The sequence below is a fragment of the Gopherus flavomarginatus genome, chromosome 7 (genome assembly GCF_025201925.1).
Source record: "Gopherus flavomarginatus isolate rGopFla2 chromosome 7, rGopFla2.mat.asm, whole genome shotgun sequence".
NCBI lineage: Eukaryota > Metazoa > Chordata > Testudines > Testudinidae > Gopherus > Gopherus flavomarginatus.
The window spans coordinates 113,476,908-113,498,061 of record NC_066623.1 but is presented as its reverse complement, the minus strand read 5'-3'; the positions used below and the strand labels follow the sequence as shown (position 1 = coordinate 113,498,061).

General features: G+C 56.8%; 2 protein-coding genes across 3 annotated transcripts; one reads left to right on the top strand and one right to left on the bottom strand.

The window, feature by feature from the left end:
* Positions 1-2,411: 2,411 nt before the first annotated feature.
* Positions 2,412-13,721, bottom strand: LOC127054884 (selenoprotein Pb-like). 2 transcript variants are annotated; one of them, XM_050961257.1, is made up of 5 exons: positions 13,595-13,721; positions 10,402-10,631; positions 9,857-10,069; positions 7,070-7,205; positions 2,412-3,726 (listed from the first exon to the last, which is right to left on the bottom strand). In XM_050961257.1, the coding sequence occupies exons 2-5, from the start codon at positions 10,608-10,610 to the stop codon at positions 3,481-3,483; spliced, it is 804 nt and encodes a 267-aa protein (XP_050817214.1). In that variant the 5' UTR covers positions 10,611-10,631; positions 13,595-13,721; the 3' UTR covers positions 2,412-3,480. The 2 variants fall into 2 exon arrangements, with proteins under 2 accessions (XP_050817214.1, XP_050817213.1); XM_050961256.1 differs by lacking the exon at positions 13,595-13,721 and adding an exon at positions 13,385-13,476.
* A 4,815-nt stretch (positions 13,722-18,536) lies between these two features.
* Positions 18,537-19,784, top strand: HPDL (4-hydroxyphenylpyruvate dioxygenase like). Its single transcript, XM_050961208.1, has one exon. It carries the CDS (start codon positions 18,537-18,539, stop codon positions 19,782-19,784), a length of 1,248 nt encoding a protein of 415 aa, XP_050817165.1.
* Positions 19,785-21,154: the final 1,370 nt, after the last annotated feature.

The window sequence follows — 21,154 nt, the reverse complement described above, 5'->3', positions numbered from 1 at the left end:
CTGCCCTCCCCAGTCTCCAATCTTCCTGCCTGGGAGAGACGTCTCTCGTGGTGTTAACATGGTGAACTCGGCTGGGAAGCTGGTATTGCACTGGAAGGCGGTACTGCCAGCCAGCGGCTGGGTCTTTCATCTATAGCCAATCACAGACCTGGGTGAAGCTGCGGGGTCTGTTCCCCACTGAGGCCTGTCCCTGGAGTTTTGGACTCGACCGCACATGGCATTCAGAAGTTATTGCATTACAGACGCAAATGCATCGAGGCCCAGATCTGCAAAGGTCTTTCGGTGCCTAACTCCCAAAGCTGTGAGGCTCTGGGCCTGACCTCACGTCTCTCAGCCAATTAACCCCTCACAAATTCTTGGCCCTCAGTACACACAAGGTACCAGAAGCAGGTCCAACCATAGATCTTACCTCCCCAACCTTGTCTTGCTAATCTCCTGGGACTGCCAGGGCTCCCCGCCCCCCCCGCTGCATCGCTCTCAGCTGAGGCTCTCAAAGGGCTTTGCAAAGGGGAGCCGGGCAGGGGTGTGTTTGTCTTACTAGCCCCATTTCACAGAGTAGGACATTGAGGCTCCTTGAGATGAAGAGCGAGATTCTGCCACCTTTCTTTGTGTTGATTTGACTCAGCAATAAGCCCTGCAGAAACGAGGGAGTGACTCACTAGTCAACATGAAGAGGGCAGAATCTGTGAAGGGACTTGCCCGAGGTCAGCGAGCCAGTCAGTTGGACAATGGGGAATAGAAGCCAGCAGTCCTGGCTTGGAGTCCCCCACTCTAACCATTAGTCACCCTGACAAGCCGTCGTCATCCCCCTCCCCGCTCCCCAGTACAAACAATGGAGCTGCCTCCTCATCACAAACTAGCACACAAGTCAGTCCAGCTGGAAGGCTTTGGGGAGCTCATTACTGGGACTGAACTAGCAGGAAGGGAGCCCAGGATTGGAGCAGCAGAGGGGCTGCAGGTCGTGACTGAAGGACATTGGCGGAGCTGTGGGGAGATCCCAGGACTGGAACAGCAGGAGGGCGGCAGATCAGGATTGAAGGGACTTGGCGGAGCTGGGGGGAGATCCCAGGACTGGAACGGAGGAGGGGCTGCAGGTCGGGATTGAAGGACATTGACGGAGCTGTGGGGAGCTCCCAGAACTGGAACAGCAGGAGGGCGGCAGATCAGGATTGAAGGGACTTGGCGGAGCTGTGGGGAGATCCCAGGACTGGAACGGAGGAGGGGAGGTGCAGATCAGGGCATAGCCCTTTGCCCCCAGCCTGCACCTCTCCTGGGCGGCACCCTCCGTGCTGGCCTCCTGGAAGAGCCAGCACAGACTGTCTCTGAACGCACAGTATAAAGCTGCTGCTGTGGCACTTGCTTGCTAGAAGATACATGGGGTGTGTGTGTCTCATCTCAGCTTGCAAGGGGCAGGTCGTGCTCTGGAGTGAATTTCAGGAGGGCTAAGGCCACGATAAAGACGAGCCACCTTGGGAGGGCCAAGCAACTCTCAGCCTCTGGCCTGCCTCGTCTGTTAGCCACCCCAGCTCTTTGGCCCTAGTGTTTCTTTCCCCTACTCTCCCTAGTGAGTTACCCCTGTCTTGGTCTCTGAGCCATTCTCCCTTGGCCTCTTTCCCTCCCAGTTGCCCTCTGCCAAGCAGCGGCTGCTTTGGGTTAGCCTGGCCCCAAGAAGTCTTGTTTGGTCCAAAAGCAGCAGATGTGCCCAGGGGTCCAGCTGCTGCTTCCATGTCCAGGGAGTTACCTTAGGCATATATGGTACAGACCCCTCTTGGCAAGTACACAGGACACGTTCTGCAGGAAGCTGCCCTCCAGCCCCAGCTGGTGCTGCTGCAGGTGCCCGGGTATGACCAGAAGCCCAGGAGAACGTCCCAGCTTGCAGCCGCCCAGCTTGCAAAGCCAGGGAGCTGCACTCCTGGTGCAGAAGGCTGCACGGAGACCGGCTTATCCCCCCTGACCCTGGGGGAGAGAAGGCATTTTATTCTAGCTTTTCAGGCTTCAGCAGGTTTTGCCTTTTTTTGTTTTATTAGAAAAAAAGACTAATGTTTACATGCATCTCAGTCCTCATCCCCTGAAAACAAAAGCAAGATCTAGGAAATGGAAGAGGATGTGGCCTTGACACTGCTTGCTACAGAAGCAGGGTGGAGAGTCCTTTGCCCTGGAGGGAGACGGCCAATCGCAACTGGCCTCTCTCCTCTCCCGACCCCCTGCCCACCCCCAGGAGCACCTGGCTTGGGTGCCAGACACACCACGTGGAGAGGGGAGAAGACCCTAAGCTTGACTGGTTCCTTGCTGCCCTCCTCCCTACACCGCAGGGCCAGGGGAGCCCTGCCTCACCCTGCTTGCTGGAGAAGGAGCCTCTGAGATGAGAATCCCCAGTCCTGGTGCCGTGGAAAGCAGGGGTGGGCCCGCTAAACGCCAGAGAGGTTTATTTGCACGGTTGTTCCGCACGAGGGCTCTTTACCCCGTCCCCAGCCGCCCCATCACACCCCCTCTCTCCACCCATTGGGGCCCATGGGACGGCTCCCCTGGCTCGGGGAGCTGAGCTGCCCCTGGACGCCGCCCTGGCTGATGGGTTTGTGAGGGGCAAGGGCTTGTGGCACTGTTGCATTTGGTGGGTGGGGGGTCAGAATAGATGACACCTGCCCCTTCAGACTGGGCAAAGCTGGGGGGACTGGAAGTGTGGGGAGAAAAATAGGGTCAGCAGATCTATGGGGCTGGGAGAGCTTGGGGGAGGGGCAGGGGGGCTGGCGGGTATGGCCACTTCCCCATTCATGTCATTAAGTGCCCCAGCCTCACAGCCAACCTTCCCTCGGCCCCAGGCCATCCCACAGCGGCTGCCTTTCCAGGAGCAGTGTAGGCAGCAGCAGCCAGGCAGGGGGATGGGACAGGGCTCTGGGTTGTAGGAACAGAGCCCCCCCGCCAACCTCAGCACTTTGCCTGCAGCCCCTTGCCCCTGGCAGAGGCCGTTTCTGACCCCTGCTCCCCGACACGCTTTTCTGCGCAGCGTTGGCCCGTGGTGACCAGGGGAGCCCGGTTTGCACCACGGGCTTCATTGAGCACGGATAGGCAGGAGCCGGGGAGGAAGGGGTCAGAATCAGCCCCAGGGTGGGAGACTGCGGCGACTCCATGTGTCTGGGGTGGGTTGGGGGGATCTTCCCCAGGGCAGCTGCGGTGCAGAGGGAAGGACGTGGAAAAGAGGGGCTGGGCCTCGGGGGTGGGGGGCCTAGCAGGGCCGTGTCTGGTGCCAAAGGGGCTTGTGCTGCATTCGCAGTGGCACTTTCAAAGAGGTTTTGTTTGGGCGGAGCTATACCATTCTCCACCACCGGGGAGCGCTGTGTAGGTGGGGTAGCTGCGCGTGGGAGGTGCCTGAGAGACAGAGTCCCACACTCGTGAATGAGCCCAGCCATCCGGCCATGCAGTGAGCTCGCAGCATTTCCACAGCACGGGGGTCACCCCACCGAGCCCCCCGGGACATCTCCTTTATGCCACATCCCCTTCCTCCTCCTCGTGTTCTGGCACCTCCGGCTGCTGCCTCCGGCGGTGGTCTCGGTGGTGGCTGTGGGTGTGGGAGGAGGCCTGGGGATTGCGGTTGCTGCTGGCTCTGTGGTGGTGATGGTGGTGGGCTTTGCTCTTGTGGGGGGACAGCTCCTGTTCCCTCTCTTCTCCTGTTCCTTCTCCTGTTCCTTCGTGGGTGAGACTCTGGGGTCCCTCTGCTGTGCTGTTTGCCTGGGAAGGTAACATCAGGGGGTGGTGTGTTACACAGACGGACATGCACATACACTGCTTTGGAATGACATGGCGGGGGGGGGGGTTGTCAGTGTCACCACTGCCCTCTACTGGATAGAATCACAGTGGGATCATAAACCCTATATTGCCAACAGGGGATGGAGAGTCTCTGATGGGGTCTAAATTAGCTGTTACCACTCAAGAAAGATCTTGGAGTCATTGCGGATAATTCTCTGAAAACATCCACTCAATGTGCAAACGCACATTGTTAGGAGCCAGGAGGAAAGGGATAGATAATAAGACAGAAAATATCATATTGCCTCTATATAAATCCCTGGTACGCCCGCACCTGGAATACTGTGTGCAGTTCTGGTCACTCCATCTTAAAAAAGAACTGGAAAAGGTGCAGAGAAAGGGAACCAAAATGATGAGGGGGTATGGAACAGCTTCCGTATAAGAAGAGATTAATACGACTGGGACGTTTCAGCTTGGAAAAGAGACGACTAAGGGGGATACGATGGAGGTCTATAAAATCATGACTGGTGCAAAGAAAGCGAATAGGGAAGTGTTATTTACTCCTTCTCATAACACAAGAGGTAGGAGTCACCCAATGAATTAATAGGCAGCAGGTTTAAAACAAACCAAAGGAAGTATTTCTTCACCCAACACAGTCAATCTGTTGAACTCCTTGCCAGGAGATGTTGTGAAGGCCAGAAGTATAACTAGGTTCAAAAAATAATTACGTAGGAAGATAAGACCATAAGAACGGCCATGCTGGGTCAGTTCAAAGTCTCATCTAGCCCAGTATCCTGTCTTCCGACAGCAGCCAATGCCAGGTGCCCCAGAGGGAATGAACAGAACAGGGAATCATCCAGTATTACATCCTGTGTCGCCCATTCCCAGCTTCTGGCAAACAGAGACTAGGGACACCATCCCCATAGGCGCTGACCGGAGCACCCACAGGGAAAAATGGTGGGTGCTGAGCACTCACCGGCAGCCCCCCATCAGCTGCCCCTCACCCCCAGGGCCTCCCACCTGCCAGTGGACCCCGCAATCAGTGCCGCCCCCTTCCTCCCTGCGCCTCCCACCTCCCGTGAGCAGCTGTTTTGTGGCGTGCAGGATGCTGGGGTGGAGGGGGGAGGAGCGAAGACGTGGTGTGCTCGGGGGCGGAGGGGGTGGAACTGGGCGAGGAGAGGCGGGGAGTGGAGTGGGGAAAGGGAGAGGTGGAGCAGGGCCGAGAAGAGGCAGGGTGGGGGTGGGGCCTTGGGGGAAGGGGTGGAGTGGGGCCAGGGCCTGGGGCAGAGCCGGGGGTCGAGCAACTCCCAGCAGTTTGAAAAATCGCCACCTGTGACCATCTCTGCCCATCCTGGCTAATAGCCATTGATGGACCTAACCTCCATGAACTTATCTAGTTCTTGTTTGAACCCTGTTATAGTCTGGGCCTTCACAACATCAGTGATAAGTTCATAGACTCATAGACTCATAGACTCTAGGACTGGAAGGGACCTCAAGAGATCATCGAGTCCAGTCCCCTGCCCTCATGGCAGGACCAAATACTGTCTAGACCATCCCTAATAGACATTTATCTAACCTACTCTTAAATATCTCCAGAGATGGAGATTCCACAACTTCCCTAGGTAATCTACTCCAGTGTTTAACTACCCTGACAGTTAGGAACTTTTTCCTAATGTCCAATCTAAATCTCCCTTGCTGCAGTTTAAGCCCATTGCTTCTTGTTCTATCATTGGAGGCTAAGGTGAACAAGTTTTCTCCCACCTCCTGATGACACCCTTTTAGATACCTGAAAACTGCTATCATGTCCCCTCTCAGTCTTCTCTTTTCCAAACTAAACAATCCCAATTCCTTCAGCCTTCCTTCATAGGTCATGTTTTCAAGACCTTTAATCATTCTTGTTGCTCTTCTCTGGACCCTCTCCAATTTCTCCACATCTTTCTTGAAATGCAGTGCCCAGAACTGGACACAATACTTCAGTTGAGGCCTAACCAGCGCAGAGTAAAACGGAAGAATGACTTCTCGTGTCTTGTTTACAACACACCTGTTAATGCATCCCAGAATCACGTTTGCTTTTTTTGCAACAGTATCACACTGTTGACTCATATTATGCTTGTGGTCCACTATGACCCCTAGATCTCTTTCTGCCATACTCCTTCCTAGACAGTCTCTTCCCATTCTGTATGTGTGAAACTGATTGTTCCTTCCTAGGTGGAGCACTTTGCATTTATCTTTATTGAACTTCATCCTGTTTACCTCAGACCATTTCTCCAATTTGTCCAGATCATTTTGAATTTTGACCCTATCCTCCAAAGCAGTTGCAATCCCTCCAGTTTGGTATCATCCGCAAACTTAATAAGCGTACTTTCTATGCCAACATCTAAATCGTTGATGAAGATATTGAACAGAACAGGTCCCAAAACAGACCCCTGTGGAACCCCACTCGTTATACCTTTCCAGCAGGATTGGGAGCCATTAACAACTACTCTCTGAGTACGGTTATCCAGCCACTTATGCACCCACCTTATAGTAGCCCCATCTAAATTGTACTTTCCTAGCTTATCTATAAGAATATCATGCGAGACTGTATCAAATGCCTTACTAAAGTCTAGATATATCACATCCACTGCTTCTCCCTTATCCACAAGGCTCGTTATCCTATCAAAGAACGCTATCAGATTAGTTTGACACGATTTGTTCTTTACAAATCCATGCTGGCTATTCCCTATCACCTTACCACCTTCCAAGTGTTTGCAGATGATTTCTTTGATTACCTGCTCCATTATCTTCCCTGGCACAGAAGTTAAACTAACTGGTCTGTAGTTTCCTGGGTTGTTTTTATTTCCCTTTTTATAGATGGGCACTACATCAGGTCCATCGATGGCTATTAGCCAAGGTGGTCAGGGCCCCACCCCCACGCTCTGGGTGTCCCTAAACCTCTGACTGCCAGATGCTGGGACTGGACGACGGGATGGATCACTCGAAATTGCCCTATTCTGTTCATTCCCTCGGAAACACCTGGCCCCGGCCACTGTCGGAAGACGGGACACTGGGCTAGATGGACCTTTGGTCTGACCCAATACAACCACTCATGTTCTTATCATAAACCCTATATTGCCAACAGAAAGTGGGGAGTCTCCTCTCCTGCTGTTAGCAGAGGGCTGTGCTATGGGAACAGGAGGACGGCAGCTCTCCCTGCTGCTGCCCTGAATGTCCCCGGGGTGCAGCATAGTGACCACCATGAAGCCACAGATGGCTTGGCCAGGGGAAGGAGATGGGTCAGTTCAAACGGCGCAGGGGCCCTGTGGCTGCCCCGTGAGCTGCTCCTTACCTCCCAGGTGCTGTTGGAGTAGAGGGAGCAGTTGCCACAGACGTCCCTGGTGTAGGTGAAACGCACGGCTGACTCCACGTAGCGGAAGTGCAGGAAGCTGTAGGGTAACGGGATGTGGAAAGCCAGCCGGCCGCACCTGCAGAGCGAAGCCTGGGGATGAGTTACGGAGGCCGGTGTCCAACAGGGCAGGATGAGCCTCGTGGCTCAGAAAGGTGCATTGGGCAGTAACTCAGCTTGGTACCCTTAACCATAAAGGCCTTCCCCAGTATCTACCCCCCGCCACCCTGCTCTCATCTGGTGTGTTCCATCAGCAGATCTCAAAGCGCTTCACAAAGGAGAGCAGTGTTCCTGGTTTACAGATGGGGAAACTGAGGCACAAAAAGGGCAGAAGTGACTTGCCCAAGGTCACCCAGCAGACCAGTGGCAGGGCTGGGAATAGAACCCAGGGCTGCTGACTCCCAGGCCAGTGCACTAGGCCAGACTACCTCCCGGGGCTCCCTGTCAGGTTAGGCTGAGATGCTGAGCATCTCCCCAATTTACCTGAACACCAGCTCTGCCTTCCCTCCCAGCCCCGAAAGTCCAGTGCTTCCCTAGTGAGAAATCCCCTCTGGCTCCTGCCCCACCTTCCCAGGACACCTGCATGGAACAAAGGGCTGGTGTCACCATTAGAATGCACAAGAGTGTGTGTCTATGCGCTGCTGCCCTCTGCTGGAAGGAATCGGACCCGCTCACGTGTTAGTGACTATGTCACCCTCTAGTGCCACGGGCACAAGACACGAGTAAAAACTGTAATGCTACAAACAGATCCCGGCGGTTCTCCTGCAGCTCAGGGGCTAGAGGCTAGGTAGAGCACGAAATCTTGAGTTCGATACCAATGACTGCATAGTTTGGGGTCACGGATGGGTTACGCCAAGTGGGGCTGAGCGGAAGGAAGGAGGGGGGGAGGATTAGTGCTAACACCCCTTCCCTGTTCCCAAACACACATGGGCCTCGGGGAATGCTTCTCCACCACCCTGGCTAGTGGAGTGCCCAGCCCTGGGGGTACCAGGGCAGTTTTGGGCATGGAGCCAGAGGGGCATAGGAAAGGCGTCTTTACCTTCCTTTATAATGGCTGTGGGCAAAAGGAGGGGGCTCTGGGGGCTGCGCAGCTGTTCCACCTTCGGCTACTGTCAGGAGCAGAGCCGGGGAAAGGCCAGCACCTCTGAACCGAGGGGAGGAGATGCACAGGCCAGTGGGGACTGGAGGCAGGTGGGAAAAACCACATCTCCAGCATGGGCTTGTGATCTTCAAAGTCTGAATCCCTCCCTGTGTTTTCCTGGCAGTTTCTCTGCCCCAGCACACCCCAGGGCAGGTTGCTGACTGTGCTGTGTGATTCGCACCCCTGCCCCCAGGCTTTCCGGCTGGCCCCTCCACAGGCCAAAGTCCAAGGGTCCATGGAGCAGGTGATAGCAGGGTTAGGACAACAAGGCAGGGAGCAGGTTGCACAACCAAGCTGGGAGGGGGTGGGTGGTGCCGAGGAGGGGCAGGGAAATGGAGGCCCTTGGGGGCAGAGAGATGGCCACAGACACAGGGGAGTTGGATCCCTGTTGTGCGGGCTGCCCGGGGCCGGGGGGTTTAGTCTGGCTGGTGATGGATCATGGGGCCAGGCCCCACATCAGTGGATCAGGATCTGAGTGAAGTGACGCTCAGGGATTTGTACAGAGACTCCCTTGCTATTCCCCTTTGCCTGGCCTCCGCTCCTCTGTCTGTCCGTCCACCCTCCAGCTGGCAGGTGTGGGAAATGTCTGGCCTGCTGTGGGCACTGCAATAAATAAAGGAACAATATCCTCCTCCCTCTGGGCATTCCTGGGGGAGGGCTCGGCTGGCTCGGGCCCAGCTTTTCAGAAGCAGAGCAAACCGCTGGGGCGGCGGGTGCCGGTGCCAACAGGCCAGGTTAGAGCGCCCCAGCCAACAACTGCGTGGCCGTTTGGCTCAGCAGCGGTAGCGTGAGCAGCAGGATAACACGACACCACCGCTTGGCCTTTCCCTAGTTCTATCCGCCCCGTACCCCCACGCGCTTTCCTGGTACGAGTCACCTCACGTCTCCTGCAGGTGAGGTGCAGAGCAGTTCAGTGACCTACCTAGAAGTCATACAGCAAATGAGCGGTGACGCTGATAACAGAACCCAGGAGTCCTGGCTCCCAGTCCAATAACCACTAGGCCACACTCCCCTCTCAAGGTCAGGAATAGAACCCAGGAGTCCTGGCTCCCAGTCCAATAACCACTAGGCAACTCTCCCCTCTTAGAGTGAGGAATAGAACCCAGGAGTCCTGGCTCCCAGTCCAATAACCACTAGGCAACGCTCCCCTCTCAGGGTGAGGAATAGAACCCAGGAGTCCTGGCTCCCAGTCCAATAACCACTAGGCAACTCTCCCCTCTTAGAGTGAGGAATAGAACCCAGGAGTCCTGGCTCCCAGTCCAATAACCACTAGGCAACGGTCCCCTCTCAGGGTCAGGAATAGACCCCAGGAGTCCTGACTGCTCCTTCCCTATGTGTGTCACTGTGTTACATTCCCCACCTAGGCCAGTTGAGGGGGTTAGCCAGGTCCCTGGCTGGATGTGCTCCATACACTGCCGGTTCTTTACCTTGACCAGGAGCCATTGGCTCCAGGCTGCTCGGACATGCAGGGCACAGGATACACTCGGCGCCTGCTCCTCAGAAACAAAGGCATAAGGTGAGACCAGCCGGTGTGCACCCCAGAGGGGCGTTCAGCCTTGAGGAGGGGCTGCCGGTTCCTAGGCACTCACCGGTCATAGATGAGGAAGTCGTCCTTGTCCCCATCCAGGATCTGCCAGACGTCTGGCTCCAAGATCTCCTGCTGGTAAACGGGGACCTCCTCCGGGGCCCAGCGCTTCAGCTCCCAGAACATGGCCCTGGAGAGCGGCGTCTTCTCGTTCACGATCATGTAGCTGATGTCGGCCAACCCGTCCTGGGACAGCTTCTCACGCAAGCCCCCGAGACTGGGGAGGTGGGGAGAGCGGGGGTGAGGTACAGAGCCACGGGATCTGCCTCTCGCTAATGCTCTGTGTCACGGTCACCCCGCCACCCCTAGTGCAAACACCAAAGAGGAAGGACGTGACATTGCCCCAGATTGCTGCCCCTGACCTCTGGGGATGAAAAGGGGGGATCCATGGGCCTCCATAGTCCCTCTGCTGAGGCTGGCAGCAAAGGGGCCAGTGCTAATTAGTGGCAATGGGCTGAGAGACCCACAAGCTCACCACCATCGCCATGTCTGCCCCCCATGCCCCCTTGCCTAGCTCTGGCTCCTGTTCCCCATCCGGCCCCCGCTCACCTGTTGGCTTGCTTCAGACAGAACTGTCAGCTGGCCTTCAGCAGCGCCACCACCGTGACGCGCCCCAGCGCCCCTGTCATCGGGGCCGTCCCATTGATCTCCCACCGTGGAGCCGGCTGGCACAGCCGGGTCTTGTTCTCGGCCACTTCTGCCAGCGTGGCTGATACCAGCCCCAGCAGTGTGGCCATGGCTAGGGCCAGGAGCCCCATCCTAGCCACCCCCTCCTCAGCCTGGGGAGCGAGAGGCGTGTTAGAGAGATGCTGGCATTGACCATCGCTCTTGCATGATTAGAAGGGGAGTAGCTGAGACACGAGACGGGGTCGGCTAGACACACGCAGCCATTTTTCCCCCAGTGGAGCTCCTCTGAGTTCCGGGAGGGGCTCCAGGTTCACTCAGGCACTAGCTCCTGATACAGCCCCACGCAGGGGCACGCGGCTCACCCTCACCTCCACTTCCCCTCCCCCACAATCCCCAAGGGGCCTGAGCAGAACAACTTCCATCTCCACTGCGCCATTTACCCAGAAGCATCCCAAAGTGCTTTACCAACAATGCTGTAAATACAGGCACTGTTCACCCAGTGCTGAAATGCAGCCACCTCTGGGGTGGAACGCAGCAGCTGTGACCCACAGCAATGCCACCTAACAGAAGAGGAGAATTCCACATCCAGTGGAAAGAGTGGAGTCTAATTACCTGCCGGCTGGGCTAACACCCCTTCTCTTGAGGCCAGTGCTGGGGGAGCTCTACAGTAAGTCTCTGCTGAGATACAGCACCTCCCACAGCACAACACCCCCTTGTGCTGTGCTGGGGTATTGGAGTCAGCACCAACTCAACGGGGAGAGAGCCCCTTGCTGCACCAGTCTGTGTGGACTGAAAGCCCCAGTCACGTGTATCCCAGCTAATGTAAGTGCAGGTCTGATCCACCCTTAAAGGAGCCTGATCTTTTTAACAATCATACCAAGCTAGTTGCCTATATAAAATCCTGCAGCAGTGAGTTCCACAAGCTAGTGTGCACCGCAAACAAACACAATATTTCTCCAGGGATCCTGCCAGTGACCTAGAGAAAGGGGCCCTCCCTGGACCCATTATCAACCCCCTTCCTCCCTCAGCCCGTACATATTCTTTACAGGGTGAGAGGGAGGAACAGCTGCCACTTCAAAACAAAACCCAACCAAGCCGGTCCCAGCCCGCTCCTTCACTGCTTGGGTTGACATAAAGGCTCAGCTGTGCCCACAGACACAAACGCAGCTCCATTGTGTAGAACAGCTGCCTATTACAGTGGCATGATAAGTCCCTGTTTGTACTGGCTAGCGAGCAAGTGGTGGCTTTTGCCATTTTGCCTGGTAGGACAGAGCTGCATTGATTTTCATGAGAGCGCCGCAAACGTGAGGCCCGCGCTTGAAAAGAAGGCAGTGTTCTAATGGCTCGCCCATGCCAACGGGAGCGGGCACTCGGGTTCTATCCAATCTCTTGGAGGGGAGATGGGACTAGTGGATAACTTGGGGACTGGAAATCAGGATTTCTGGTCCCATCTCTGGAAGAGGAATGGGGCCTCGTGGTTAGATCAGGGGAATTTGGCACCAGTATTCCTGGAGTTTGTTCCAAATCCTGCCAGTGACTTGCTATGGGCTCTTGGATAAACCCCTTCACTTACCCGTTGCAACTTTAGGGTGCCAAGAACAGTACTGTTGTGCCTCTGTTTCCCCAGCTGTAAAAGGGAGGCTATAACTCAGGGGTCGGCAGCCTGTCAGAAGTGGTGTGCTGAGTCTTCATTTACTCACTCTAATTTAAGGTTTCGCGTGCCAGTAATATATTTTAATGTTTTTAGGTCTCTTTCTGTAAGTCTATAATATATAACTAAACTATTGTTGTATGTAAAGTAAATAAGGTTTTTAAAATGTTTAAGAAACTTCATTTAAAATTAAATTAAAATGCAGAACCCTCGAACCAGTGGCCAGGACACGGGCAGTGTGAGTGCCACTGAAAATCAGCTCACGTGCCGCCTTCGGCACCCGTGCCATAGGTTGCCTACCCCTGCTAACTAGTCTGACCTACCTTGCGGAGAGGTTGTTAGGGCTAATGAATTAGTGTTGTAAAGCACAGACACTCCATGGGAAGTCTCACTATACAGTGAGTGCAAAGTAGAAAAAGCCATTCAAAGCAAACCGCTCCATTCCCACCCCAGGCTCCCTGTCCGGAGTGGGAGGGCTTGTCCCTCGGTGTTTAGCCTAATTGCCATTTCCCCCACTCGGACCGTCCTGAAAGATCTCCTCCTTCCTAGTGTTTACAGCCGTCCTCAGTCTTCCTCCCCACACGGCCTGTTTGCTCCTGGTGAATGTTGCAGCTGCAGCTCATGGAATGACTTAGCCAAGATTTTAAACACCCAGCCAGCCAGCCACCCGGAGCACCAATCCCCAGAGGCAGTTGCATCTACAGCACATTATGGACTGATGGTTACTGCTCTCCAGCAGACAGGCACACAGAGCCCTCCACGTGCATGGGGGGGGGGGCATTTAATGATGCTTGGGGGTGGGCAGTATCGGGAATTTCCTGCCTTTTCCACTGGGAAGAATCTCACCCAGCTCTTTTCTGCCTTTCAGTTCCCTTGTGGGGCATAAATCCACCCTGGCCTGATGGTTACCCCTGCGTCACACCTCTGCCACGCTGCGCCAACACATCGACTGCAGGGCCCCACCCCCAACCCCAGCCTCGACAGATGTGACCCCCCTGGACACGAGCCTGAGAGCAAAAAGACTGTCTGTAGTATCGTCCCTTTTGTACTAATTCTCTCTTGGCCCTGCAATGCCCCCAAACCCCTTCCCAACCCCTCCCAAGCCATGAATTTGTTCCAAGCTGTGTGTACAGAGCGCACCCCGGCCTCATCCCCACAGGACCCACAACTCCCTGCACTTCTCAGGATCAGGCCCTTCACCCCCAGCGTCCTCGGAGTAGCCTGGGCCCTCCCCCCACCCTGAAGGAAACAGACCGGAGATACTCTGCCTTCTCGCTGGTGTCTGGTGCTGCTGTCCTCGGGGCAAGCTCTGTGCTCTCCTGGGCTGGCCACGCATCCCACCCCAGCCCCTGCCCTCCTTTTATCGCCTCACCCGGCTTGCTCCACCCAGGAGAGAGGGAGGAGGCTGGGGGTGGCCGCAGAGTTCCCCCACCCCCAGTGGGGGACAAGCTAGCCAGTGCCTACCGGTGCCAACCGCCAGCCCCGCTCCTTGTTCACTCAGAGGGCCCTGCCAGGCTCCCATGCAACAGCTGTCACAGCCAGCTCCTCTGGGGCACACAGCCCCTCCGGGCAGCGCAGCTGGGAAAAGGTGCAACATTGCTTTAAAAGCAGTCAAGTAAATACCCCCCCCATACACACAAGGCTGGGAGCGGGGCCGCTCCTGCCAGATAAGCAGGCGGGGGGAGGGGGGGGTGGCACTGCTCGGATGGGAGACAAACCCACAGCAGGCCCTGATTGCTGAGTCAGTAGCAGGCGGTCTTAGGAGCCAGCATCAAGAAGACACCTCAATTTTCTGCTGGCAATCAGAGGAGGAGAGTTAACCCGAGTGTCCCGGTGTGGACAATTCCCGTCAGCCCCACCTGCAGTTTCAACTTGATGCAGGATCTTTCTCTGCTGTCTCCCCTCCTACACAGCTGCTCTGGTTTGCCCCGGAGGTGGCTGCACACTGGTGGTGGGTGATGTAATCCCTTGTACGGGGCTTTGCTCTCAAAGGGGCTGGAGAGAGGGAAGGTGTTGGCACTTTGCTGTGCGTGGCTGGCATGGTTTGCCTCGCCAGGTAGCAAGACAGTGATCCCTCCGCCCTCAGGCCTGGTGGAGAATAATGGGTGCTGCTAGGGGGTAGGTGCTAGTTTGGCCCATCACTGCTCAGAGAGCAAGTCTGCCTGATGGAGAAGAAAACTAAGGGAGGGAGCCAGCTGACTGGGGAGAGGACGTGGCCCGGGGACCAGTTAGGGTGACTCAAGTGGGGAAACTGAGGCAGCGGGGCTGTGAGTTATCCCATGTTCCGAGCCATGCGTGTCTGTCAGGGTAAGAACACAGATCTGCTGCCACTTTTCTGGAGCATTAACTCATGACCAGGGGGCTTAGCACCTAACTTAAGCCCCCCATTGGTGTTTCTCTCTTTACCTGGGGGGGAATTCAGCAAGGAGGCTTACAGGCAGGTCACTGAATAATGGCTGCGCTTGGGAAGAGAGCGGGGAAACTCGCTGCCTGGACACCGGGAAAGGGAAACACACTGTGAGCTCTCAGCAAATATTTGAGCAGCTATCGCAGGGGGCTCTGTGCAAAAACATGATATGCCGGGGAAGGGCTGTGCTCTGAACCTGAGGCCCCAACTGCAAAGACAAACAGCGTCCGGGCCAGTGGCCAGGGGTCCCAGGCAGAGGATTCACATTACAGGGAGCGCTCCGAGTGCTCAATTCGTTAGGAAACCGGGGCTGGGCTCAAGCAATGTTTTTAACTTTCCTAACTGCTGTGGCAAGCCCAGTGGGCTCTGAACTGGCAGGCCCAGAGGTACCCGCGCTCAGCCCTAGCTCACATTAAGCCCTGAGCATCGGGGAATATCCGCTGCCATGTGCTCCCAGTGCCCCAGCCCCTGCCGAGCCAGGGCGGAGCAGGAACCACCTCACAGTTCTGCATGGCTGGTGCCCGTTGCTGGGCTGAAGCAGCATAGAGGCTGTAGGTCGAAGCTGGATGGGGGAGGCCGGGGTGGAAAGAGACGGAGATTGTGTGTGTCAGGGGAGGGGTGTTTGCAGAGCTAGGGTGGGGAACTCAGCACTGGCCTTGCCGAGCAGGGGTTGGGAGCTTCAGGGCAGAACTGAGGTGAGCTGCATGTGCTCCGGCTTGTCCTAGTGTGGGTCTCAAAGCAGGAGCAAGGAGTCGGGGGGAATGTCAAAGGTCTGTCTAGGGCCAGGCCCAGCTCCTGCTGCCAGAGACACCCCGACTGCCAGAGCATTTGAATGGCTTGACCCCCCCCCCACACACACAATCCACTGAGCGAGTCCCACCACTGATGGGGCAGGTCCCCTGCCCCACCCCTGCTCCACACCAGCGTCAGCAGCACAGCATTGCAGGGGTAGTTAGCCAGATCCAGACAGGGCTTTATCCTCTCAATAAAGCTGCTCACTCCTCTGTAATACCCTCTATCGCTGCCTTAAGAACAAGCCTTCACAGCTCCTGATAACGGTGGGCGCAAACCCTCGGCTTTCTCCTTCCAGCCCCATCAGCCCTGAGCAGCCAGGGTACCCAGCACCAACACCACAGCCTTTCTGGGGGGAGTCTGACAATCATGGTGACAATAAATCCATCACTTCCCCGACCTTCCAACCCCTTTGCCGGGCTCCAGGGCCACTCAGACCTCCACTGGGACTCAGCACCTCCTACTCTGGAAGCATTGGCTCTCCAAGCCCCCCCACCATGTGGGCTAAAGGAGACTCTCCCCTAGCTAGTTGCAGTACAGGGTCTATAGCACACAGTTGAGCAGCTCCAATTCCAACCACAAGAGGGCAGCAACACACACACACGCAACAGCTCATTTTCCTACATTTCCATTTAAACCCAGTCCCCTGTTGGGTCTGTGAGCCCACATCCCCTGCTAACACCTGTTCTCTTGTTCCTCCAATCTACTGCTCTGACCTGGCACTTTGTTTGTACACTGGGGTAGGACTTCACTGGTACCTCCTGGCATAACAGGTGTATTATAACCAGGAAACAGCTTATCCGGAACAACATCCAATCCGAGCTGGAAGGACCATCCTTGGGCCCTGAGGCCAGCCCCCTGCTACCCCAGGCCCCCACATTATATCCTGGGCACAGATTTCTTTTCAAGCTCCATTTTCTAACTGGGCTGTTTCTTTCTCAATTCTCCCCCGCCCAAGCCAGCCAGCGCCCTCACCCTGGGGCCCTTTAAACTGGGTCCTGAGCCATCTCCTTGCAAGGTGTGGGGGGGAATCAGCCTGCTGGATTTCCTGCCTGTCCTCCCCTGCCCTTTGCAGCAGAATGGCTCTGTCCCTGGCATTTCCTCCTTGCTATCTGCCTGCAGAGCATGGCTGGGGATGCCATGTGGGTGCTGGCCCTCGCCTAGGCAGCAGGGCACGACCCCAGCGATTGCTGGCAGTGGTACTGCATCGCAGGTGAGGCAGCAGCAGGGTTTGTGGGCAGTGGATGCTGAGCGGGAAAGCGAGAGGAGACATGCACAGATCCAGGCTTTGCAATGAATGAGCTTTGAGCAGGACCAGCCTGTGTGGAGGTCAGGAGGGGTGGAGGAGCAAGTCTGATCAGAGGCATTGGTAAGGTGAAGACCCCAGGCCCCAAACCTGGAGGGAATCAGCGTTGATTTCACTGACCCAAGGAAGCAGGATAGAGGAAACCTAGGGAAGTTGGCTGAATCAGTGTCCGTTATGGATTGATATCGTCATCTGAGCTGTGCGAGACACAATAGGACGGTGCTTTTCAACTGGTGGTTCATGGACCCCTGGGGGTCCGCAGACTGTATCTAAGATTTCCAAGGGGGCCACACCTCCAGTCAAAAACTGTTAGGGATCCGCAAATGAAAAAAGGTTAAAACCCACTGCCCCAGACAGACAGTGCCTCGCCAAAGAGCTTCTGGACTAAGCAGGAGACACTGGAAAGACAAAACGCACCGGGAGGGAAGCGAAGGAGGAAAAGTTGGGATTTTATGATGATTTGCTCTGTGGTTGCTCCTAGAGGCTACGTTTGAAATCTAGGCCCCGTTGTGGTCCGTGGCTGAAGCTGCTAGGTCCTGCCATTACACAGATTAATAACTGGGCCGGACATCGTAGAATGCAGAGTAAGAGACAGTCCCTGCCATTAATTATTAGTTTTAAATTTCAGCTGACGATGGCATTGGTGCTCTTGCTAGCTGATGTGTGTGAATAGCGCTGCTCTCTGCTGGGCAGAATCAGAACTGCTCCGCTGTGAGTCAGAGCCCCTACACTGGTAACATATAGGGTGATGTTTTTCAGTCGGTGGTTCCTGGACCCTCGGGGGTCTGCAGACTGTGTCTGAGATTTTAAACGGGGTCCGCATCTCCAGTCGAAATTTTGTAGGGGTCTGCAAGGAAAAGGTTGAAAACCGCTGTGCTAGTGGGTTTGAAGCTGCTGCCGTGAAGTTGGAAGAGGCCCTGGAGCACAGTGCTGACGGCCCCATGTCCCCGTGACACTCCTGCCGATGGTGGAGTGCTTGCATCAACTGAAGTGGGGCAGGGTGTGGGGGCCCACAGCTGGAGCCCCGCTGCCGGACACTGACACCTCTGTGTGGAGCCAAGAGCCTGGGCGGTCAGCGCCCGTCAGCGGGGTTCACAGCTGAGAGCTCCGCGTGGTGCTGATGGGCGATGTAAACAACACCGTGTCTATACGGACACTGCGGCGCACTAACTACACCCACCTAAGCATTGTGCCTACTGCGGAGGGGGCGGTTTTAGATCGGTGTAGTGGGGAACTTACATCGGCTGCAGCCTTGTCGACCTGACTCTGTAGTGTAGACGAGGGCTGAGATTTTGTGCCTCTCCGTCCTATAACATTAATACTGGCAGCTTCTGTGCAGCAGATAGACATCAGCTTCCCCCATAGTAATTGGGATTGCAGGGGGCCTGAAAAACATCGGGGGTTGATTCTGAACCCAGCAGGGAGCAGCAGAGAGCACAGGCCATAGGCACAATGGGGGCTGAGTCTCTGCTCAGCAGAGGGCAGCAGGGAGCACTGGGCCATACAGCACAATAGGGGCTGAGTCTCTGCCCAGCAGGGGGCAGCAGAGAGCACTGGGCCATACAGCACAATGGGGGTTGATTCTGACCCCAGCAGGGGGCAGCAGAGAGCATTGGGCCATACAGCACAATGGGGGATGAGTCGGACCCCAGCAGGGGGCAGCAGAGAGCACTGGGCCATACAACACAATGGGGGCTGAGTGTCTGCCCAGCAGGGGGCAGCGGAGAGCACAGGGCCATACAGCAAAGAGGTTGATTCTGACCCCAGTAGGGGGCAGCAGAGAGCACGGGCCATACAGCACAATAGGGACTGAGTCGCTCCCTCCTGGGTGCTGGGATAGCTGCTCTAGTCTCTCTCTCTCTCTCTCTCGCAGAGCTTAGCGGGTCTGACCCTGCTGCGCCATGACTGCCTTTCTGAGCCGGCTGTCCCACATCGCCTTCCACGTCCCCACCGGGACGGGCTTGGTCAGCGACCTGGTGGACAAGTTCCGCTTTCACCTGTTCGCAGAGTTGGTGACAGCGCGTGCCCGACAGCTGGCTCTCTGCAAAGGAGCTGCTGTCTTCCTCGTCAATGAGAGGCTGGGGGAGGCCCCCCCAGCCCAGACGTTCCCGTTCGACCCCACCCGGCCCGCTCTGGCTCAGCAGCCCGTGCTGGGCCACAGCGATGGGGAATTCCTCTATGACATCAGCCCCTTGCAGCCCGTGAGCACAGCCTCCAACGTGTGCTTTGAGGTGCAGGACGTACCTACTGTCTCCCAAAGCCTCCAGGAGCGGGGCTGCCCCCTGGCAATCCCGCCCACCGACGTGACTGACTCCGGTGGCTCTGTCACCTACTGCGTGGTGAGATCCGTCGTGGGGAACATCAGCCACACCCTGCTGGATTGCTCCCGCTACCGGGGGGCGTTCCTGCCTGGCTTCCGTGCCACGGGGGACGTCCCCGAGGGGCCGCGGGACCCGGCCGAGGCCACGCACTTCGACCACATCACCTACGCCTGCTCGCGGGGCAGTACCCAGGCCGTGCTGGACTGGTACCAGCACTGCTTTGGCTTCCAGCGCTTCATCATGAACAGGCAGGAGGACGTGGCCGAGGGCTACCGAATCCACGGGCACGGCGTGGGCCTGCGGCTCACCGCCATGCGGTACGGGAAGGGCAGCGAGCCCAGGCTGGTCAACGACTGCAAGATCGTCCTGGCCGAGCCCCTGCCGGAGCCAGGGAAGAACCAAGTGGATGCCTTCCTGGAGCAACACGGCGGAGCTGGGATCCAGCATGTCGGGCTCTACACCACGGACATTGTCTCCACAGCCCGGGCCCTGGCGCAGGCTGGCGTGCGGTTCGTCGAGACCCCCCAGGCCTACTACAGCGAGGTGGGCAAAGCGGAGGAGATCCGGGCGGCTGGGCAGGACCCCTGGCTCCTGTCCCAGCATGGCATCCTGCTGGACGCTGAGCTGGTTGGGGATGGGGAGGGAGGCGGCAGGGGCTCCAGCCCACGCCAGAGGAAGTACCTGATGCAAATCTTCACCAAGCCCATCTTCCCTGAGGAGACCTTCTTCCTGGAGCTGATTGAGCGTTGGGGGGCCGCAGGTTTTGGGGAGGGCAACATCCGGGCCCTGTGGAGATCCGTGCAGGCCTATCTGGACAAGCAGGAGTAGAGAAACCCCTCCCAACTGCCTCGCCTTCTCCCCAGTGGGCTGGGTCATACGGCGGGGCCATCCCCTCCTGCTGGGGAACAGTGGGAGGCCAGCAGCTGGCTGCCTGGCCAGCTGCACTGAAGGATGAGTGGTGGCCCCAGCCCTCCATCCCCAGGTGATGGCCCTGCCCTGGCAGGAGGGAGGAGGAAGAGCCAGACCAGCTGTTTGGTCAGAGAGGGGGAGGTTGGAAGCTACTTAAAAGCTCCCTGGGACGTGCCATCCGCATTGATGGGTGGGATTCACGTGGTAGTTCCCATGTTCCCACCCCAGAGACAAACCCTGCCCCATCCCCCATCCCCGCTCTGCCAACCCTTGCCCCCAGCCCCGGCATGGCTGGATTGGCTAATTCTGATTTCCTGCTCCCTGGGCCAAGCGCTGGATTTACGGCCAACGTTCAGCCTGTGGCTTTGGACCCCACAAGTTCTATGGGTGGATTTAGGGACTGTGAGCCCAGCAACTGCTGCGGCCACCCCTGGGGTGGAAGGTGGCAGCCATTTGGCAGCAACACAGCCGGGGTGGTATAGCAGAGTCAAATGGGAATGACCAGGTGAATGGGGGGCGGGGGGAAATCCCTGGGAGCAGATATCCCGCTGGCCTGAGAACGGGCTCTGTATTATCTCAGCACTATTCATGTTTGTAACCCTTCCCTCTGAGGGGCTGGCTGCTGGAGAGCCCACATCCTCTTCCCCTTCCCTTCCTCCAGGGCAGGACAGTTCCCCCTCCCTACTACTCCTGTTGCTGGTTCTCACTGTGCACTGAGGCAGCTTCTCAAGTGGCTCCGCAGGGATTTCGCTCTGTGAAGGCAGCTGGCAGGGAATCCTCTCCCTTTCCCCCAAAGCCATGGGCCAATCCCCTGGCTGGAGCGCGAGTGTGGCGTCCTCACCGGGGCCAGCGCATTGGCTCTCTGCAGCCAGGCAGTTAATGCCACAGGCACTAACCTCCCAGCACCTGCCCCTCGTGAATGAGCTGTTGCCACGTTCTTGTTCCGTTAATGGTTTTTGGTCCGATTTACATGAATCTCCCCCAGGCTGGTTTTCCCTCATGCTCCTGCCGCTCTCGCTGCGAGGGGATTCTCGCTTATGGGGCGAGTGTCGTATTGTTCACTTGTATTTAGTCACTAAACTGAGAACTGAGTTTCCTGTTGCTTCTGCAAAGAGCCAGGTCTGTGCTACCCAGCGCAGAGCCCTGCAATGCGCCACCGAGGGGCTGTGGCTGAAGGACACCCTGGGGCTAGCATGGAAGAGGGTGGCCCACCTGCCTGGCAAGGATTGCCAGAGAGTTCACACTGCATCTGAGCATCGAGTTCATTCCTGGGGGTCCTGAGGGGTGCT